At 41.7% G+C, this 6,682-nt stretch overlaps 1 protein-coding gene across 1 annotated transcript; it reads left to right on the top strand.

Moving 5' to 3' along the window:
- The first annotated feature begins 2,791 nt into the window (after window positions 1-2,791).
- On the top strand, window positions 2,792-5,150 carry LOC121842129 (stonustoxin subunit beta-like). Its single transcript, XM_042312227.1, has 3 exons — window positions 2,792-3,688; window positions 4,059-4,105; window positions 4,561-5,150. Exons 1-3 carry the CDS (start codon window positions 3,516-3,518, stop codon window positions 5,091-5,093), a joined length of 753 nt encoding a protein of 250 aa, XP_042168161.1. The 5' UTR covers window positions 2,792-3,515; the 3' UTR covers window positions 5,094-5,150.
- Window positions 5,151-6,682: the final 1,532 nt, after the last annotated feature.

Here is a 6,682-nt window from a genome sequence, read left to right as displayed (position 1 = left end):
GTAACAATGACCTGAAGGATTCAGGAGTGAAGCTGCTCTCTGCTGGACTGGGGAATCCCCACTGTAAACTGGAGACTCTGAGGTCAGTATTCCTGTAGTTGGTCAACAAGTGATAACTGTTCACCAGATCCACATGTGTTTACCAGACACACATAGTCCACACCATATGTGTTTGGACAGTGAAGCTTACAGTTTTAAATGTGGTGCTCTGCTCCAGCATTTTGGATTTGAGATAGAATGTTTCTTATTAGGTGACAGTACAGAATGTCACCTTTTATTTGAGAGTATTTCCATATATGTTTTACTGTTTAGAAATGAAAGCACTTCATGTATATACAGTGGCTTGTAAAAGTATTCACCCTCCTTTGCATTTTTCCTATTTTGTTGCCTTACAACCTGGAATTAAAATAGATTTTTTGGGGGGGTTTGTATCATTTCATTTACACAACATGCCTACCACTTTGAAGATGGTAAGTTTTATTGTGAAACAAACAAGAAATAAGAAAAAATACAGAGATCTTGAGCCAACGTCAATACTTTGTAGAACCTTTTCAGCAATTACTCTCTATAAGCTTGGCACATCTAGCCACTGGGATTTTCTGACCTTCTTCAAGGTAAAACTGCAGATCCTTCAAGTTGGATGGGTTCTGCTGGATGGGTTCCGCTGGTGTATATCAATTACTCTCTATAAGCCTGGCACATCTAGCCACTGGGATTTTCTGACCTTCTTCAAGGTAAAACTGCAGTCATAACGAGGAAGTCCAAGTCGCATTGTGATAAGAATACATCATTATTTTAATGAAGAATGAACAAACAATCCAAAACGACCGACTACACACAGACAATAACCCACAAACTATCCAAAACGACCGTGACGCGAGTACTGACAGGCAACTACACACAGACAATAACCCACAAACTATCCAAGGCATATGGCTACCTAAATATGGTCCCCAATCAGAGACAACGATAAACAGCTGCCCCTGATTGAGAACCAATCTAGCCGACCTAAAAACACCTAGACAAGCCCCATAAATATACAAAAACCGTAGACAGGACAAAAACACAAAACCTCATCGTACACCCTGACAAAATAATAAATAAAACAAAGTTAACTAAGGTCAGGGCGTGACAGGGATGAATAATTTTGCAAGGCACTGTATGTATTAAAATACCCTCAAATAAAACGTGATATTATATACTTTCACCTGATATGATAATAATCTGATACCTCACTGTCTAAATAGATATGGTGTGGACTGTATACTCAATACAATCTAAATCTGATACCTCACTGTCTAAATAGATATGGTGTGGACTGTATACTCAATACAATCTAAATCTGATACCTCACTGTCTAAATAGATATGGTGTGGACTGTATACTCAATACAATCTAAATCTGATACCTCACTGTCTGTCTTTTGACTGATACTGGTTTTTAAACTGGTCTGGTCAGTCTACTCAAATATTTGTACTATTAATTTTCTACAACTAATATTATGATCATTTAGGACACTGATGTATCTGAATATGTTGAAAAATATACTGCCACCATTTTCACCACTATTTTCACCACCAAAGGATAGCAGTGTGATTTTAATATGATTTGACTCTTTGCAGGCTGTCAGGCTGTCTGGTCACAGAGGAAGGCTGTGCTTCTCTGGTCTCAGCTCTGAGGTTAAACCCCTCACACCTGAGAGAGCTGGATCTGAGTAACAATAACCTGAAGGATTCAGGAGTGAAGCTGCTCTCTGCTGTACTGGGGAATCCCCACTGTAAACTGGAGACTCTGAGGTCAGTATTCCTGCAGTTGGTCAACAAGTAATAACTGTTACCCAGATCCACATGTGTTTACCAGACACACATAGTCCACACCATATGTGTTTGGACAGTGAAGCTTACAGTTTTAAATTTGGTGCTCCAGTATTTTGGATTTGAGATACAATGTTTCATATTAGGCAACAGTACAGAATGTCACCTTTTATTTTAAGTTTTCATATGTACAGTATATCACAAAACTGAGTACACCCCTCACATTTTTGTAAAAATTTGAGTATATCTTTTCATGTGACAACACTGAAGAAATGCCACTTTGCTACAATGTAAACTAGTGAGTGTACAGCTTGTATAACAGTGTAAATGTCCTATCCCTTCAAAATAACTCAACACACAGCCATTAATGTCTAAACCTCTGGCAACAAAAGTGAGTACACCCCTAAGTGAAAATGTCCAAATTGGGCCCAAAGTGTCAATATTTTGTGTGCCACCATCATTTGCCAGCACTGCCTCTTGGGCATGGAGCTTCACAGGTTGCCACTGGAGTCGTCTTCCACTCCTCCATGACGACATCATGGAGCTGGTGGATGTTAGAGTTATTTTTCTAAACGTGAAACATATGTATGAAAATACCCTCAAATAAAAGGTGATTTACTGTCACCTCATATGAAACATTTGATCTGAAATCCAAAATGTTGGAGTATAGAGCCACATTTAAAATGATAGCTTCACTGTCAAAATAGATATGGTGTGGACTGTATACTCAATACAATCTAAATCTGATACCTCACTGTCTGTCTTCTGACTGATACTGCTTTTTAAACTGGTGTCGTAGAAATGTCCTGTATTACCAAATCATGAGAGCGCAAACCACACAAAAGTCAGAGTTATATCATAAAGTCCATCTTTAATTATATGATCTTCACCATACCCTGTGACTCTCAGATCCATTCAGTGTCTATAAAGGAATTCTCTGAGAGTGCTTACAAAACATTACTTAGTATCATTTATAGCCAAGACACACCCATCAAAACTCACATGCCGAATAACAGATCTTAGGAACATTACACAAAGAACCTTTTACCAGAAAAAAGAGTATCCCATAATTTATAGCATTAGCTATAAATTATTGTTCAGTTTGGTCTCCTAAACCGAAGTTCCTATCGCGTTCTTGGTACCACTTGGAACCAAAACATTACCTCATCCAATGGCATCTATCAATTGTCAATTCTAGACACTCCCATAAAAAATTACAACCCCTCCTGGACAAGCTTACGGAGAGGAGTGACTGGCACATAGACATAAAGTAGTGAGTGTACAGCTAACTGGAGCCACCTAACTGGTTCCCCATTAATCACACCATCCCTTCACATGGTTACAGACACATTCACAGATAAGACTAACCCGAACTCTCTCTCTGGGCCCAAGTAACTTCCCCACATAAGCATGCTTATGAAAATGTATTCATCAATGTTAGCTAAATAATTCTGATTCTGCCCTCATCCCTGAGCCACACTGGTCTGGTCAGTCGACTCAAATATTTGCACTACATATTTCTCTCCACAAGCTATACTTTAATAAATTGTAAATTATAATGATGATAAATTAATTTCTGAATATATATGTCCGGTTTCAGGACACTGATGTGTATCTGAACATTTACAAAAATATACTGCCACTATTTTCACCACCAAAGAATTGCAGTGTTATTTTAATACAATTTTACTCTTTGTCAGGATGTCAGGCTGTCTAGTCACAGAGGAAGGCTGTGCTTCTATGGTCTCAGCTCTGAGGTCAAACCCCTCACACCTGAGAGAGCTGGACCTGAGCTACAATCACCCAGGAGACTCAGGAGTCAGACTGCTCTCTGCAGGACTGGAGGATCCACACTGCAGACTGGAGAAACTCAAGTATGTAGAGGATTTATGTCAATGTTCATATGAGACATGTTTGACTTATCAGGCTAGTTAAGACAAACATTCTTACCACCACTTCACAAAGTTATATGCTGACTGTGTGTGTGTGTGTTGTGTGTGTGTGTGTGTGTCGTGTGTGTGTGTGTGTGTCATGTGTGTGTGTGTGTGTGTGTGTGTGTATCCAGTGTGTCCAGTGTATGTGTGTCCTCTCAAACACAGACTGGACACACACAATAGACACACACACACACAATGGACACACACACACGCTGGACATACAAACACATACACACTGGACACACACATGTGTGAGAGTTTGTGTGTATCCCTCAATGGCTGTCTGTTCTTCTGCTTACCGCTACAGTGTGGGACATGGTGGAGAGAACAAAATGAAACCTGGGCTTAGAAAATGTGAGTGTTGACTGCTGTGAAGAATATGACTAAGAATAAGTCTTAATTCAAGTTAAGTCAAAGTCAAAGACCACCATCATTACTTACTTGGTCAAATTAAATATCAGCTGTAGTTCTACAGAAGCAGAAATCAGGGACACCAAGGTTTACAAACAGTTGATTGGACTGTGTGTGTGTGTGTGTGTGTGTGTGTGTGTGTGTGTGTGTGTGTGTGTGTGTGTGTGTGTGTGTGTGTGTGTGTGTGTGTGTGTGTGTGTGTGTGCAATTAATGGGAAAAAGTGTGTTTTATATTACCATACAGTATAACATATGATCATTCAACAAGTCTCAAGTTACCTTAACTTCTCCTTTTGATACCTAGAAACATCTACATTAAATGAATTCGTGAAAAGTGAGTTAATATTCTAATGTGAATTATGATAATTTCTAATATTGTGTCTGGTTTCATCCATCAGATGTCTGTGATCTCACACTGGACCCGAACACAGTAAACAGACTCCTCTCTCTTTCTGACGAGAACAGAAAGTTGACATGTAGGAAGGAGAAGCAGCCGTATCCTGATCACCCAGAGAGATTTGAGGACTGTAGACAGGTGCTGTGTAGAGAGGGTCTGACTGGGCGCTGTTACTGGGAGGTAGAGTGGAGTGGGAGAATGGGGGCTGAAATAGGAGTGACATATAAAAGAATCAGCAGGAGAGGAAGGGTTGATGACTGTTGTCTTGGATGTAATGACAAGTCCTGGAGTCTGATCTGCTCTGACAACAGTTACATTGCCTGTCACAATAATATTGATAATACCACTACCATAGACTTCCGCTCCTCCAGCTCCCACAGAGTAGGAGTGTATCTGGACTGGTCAGCCGGCACTCTGTCCTTCTATAGAGCCTCCTCTGACACACTGACCCACCTGTACACATTCACCTCCTCATTCACTGAGCCCCTCTATCCAGGGTTTTATGTTCATGAAGACTCCTCAGTGTCCCTGTAAATAATAACCTGACACACACACACTGACACACACACACACCTACACATACTCACTGGACACACACACAGAACAGACACACACACACATACTGGACACATGCACACACAGTGGACACACACACACACACACACTGGAAACACACACTGGACTGACACACACACACACACACACACACACACACTGGAAACGCACACTGGACTGACACACACACACACATACACACACTGGAAACACACACTGAACAGACACACACACACACACACACTGGACAGACACACACACACACACACACCAACACCCACACTGGACACACACACAGAACAGTCACAAACACATACTGGACACACACACACACTGGACAAACACACACACACACACACTGGACACACACACACTGGAAACACACACTGGAAACACACACTGGACAGACACACACACACTGGACAGACACACACACACACACACACCAACACCCACACTGGACACACACACAGAACAGTCACAAACACATACTGGACACACACACACACTGGACAAACACACACACACACACACTGGACACACACACACTGGACACACACACACTGGAAACACACACTGGACAGACACACACACACTGGACAGACACACACACACACACACACACACTGGACATACACACACACTGGACACACACACACACTGGAAACACACACTGGACACACACACTGGACAGACACACACACACTGGACAGACACACACACACACACACACACACACACACTGGGCACACACACACGCACTGGACAAACACACACACTGGACACACACACACTGGACACACACACACACACACACACTGGACACACACACACACACACACAGGACACACACACAGGACACACACACACACAGGACACACACACACACAGGACACACACACACACAGGACACACACTGGATCCATACACACAAAAAGCTTATTTCTATCAAATGTCACACATTTGTTTACATACATCCCTGTTAGTGAGCATTTCTCCTTTACCAAGATAATCCCCCACCTGACAGGTATATTAAGGTCTGATTAAACAGCATGATCATTACACAGGTGCACCTTGTGCTGAGGGCAATAACAGACACTCTAAAATTTGCAGTTTTGTCACACAACACAATGCCACAGAAGTCTCAAGTTTTGAGGGAGCGTGCAATTGGCATGCTGACTGCAGGAATGTCCACCAGAGATGTTGCTTGAAAATTGAAAGCTTATTTCTCTAAGTCACCTTGAACGTTGGTTTATAGAATTTGGCAGTACGTACTTTAAAAAAAAGCAGACCACATATATGGCGTCATTTGTTGTGGGACAACATTCCACAGGCCACATCCAACAACTTGATCAACTCTAAGCAAAGGAGATGTGTTGTGCCATGATCAGAATGTGTCTCTGTCTATTTCCAGCCCTGCCATTTCTACCTGTCCTGATCTAGTGTTTGACCCCTGACCTCCTCACACCGTCTCACTGTCCATGTCTGCTTTTAGCTCCCACCTCTACTTCACTGTGTTATAATGGACCTTATGCTTGTTATGTCACCTCTGTAACCAGGTATCAAAC

The sequence above is a fragment of the Oncorhynchus tshawytscha genome, unplaced genomic scaffold (assembly GCF_018296145.1).
Source record: "Oncorhynchus tshawytscha isolate Ot180627B unplaced genomic scaffold, Otsh_v2.0 Un_contig_11674_pilon_pilon, whole genome shotgun sequence".
In the NCBI taxonomy this organism is placed as follows: domain Eukaryota; kingdom Metazoa; phylum Chordata; class Actinopteri; order Salmoniformes; family Salmonidae; genus Oncorhynchus; species Oncorhynchus tshawytscha.
The sequence above is the reverse complement of the archived record's forward strand: the minus strand, read 5'-3'. Positions and strand labels throughout refer to the sequence as shown.

Bases quoted from the DNA above. Each gene is read 5' to 3' on its own strand.
- LOC121842129 (XM_042312227.1), top strand. From the start codon at position 3,516: ATGTCAGGCTGTCTAGTCACAGAGGAAGGCTGTGCTTCTATGGTCTCA. The intron at 3,689-4,058 runs GTATGTAGAGGA...TTACCGCTACAG, and splicing joins TGCAGACTGGAGAAACTCAA to TGTGGGACATGGTGGAGAGA. The intron at 4,106-4,560 runs GTGAGTGTTGAC...TTCATCCATCAG, and splicing joins GAAACCTGGGCTTAGAAAAT to ATGTCTGTGATCTCACACTG.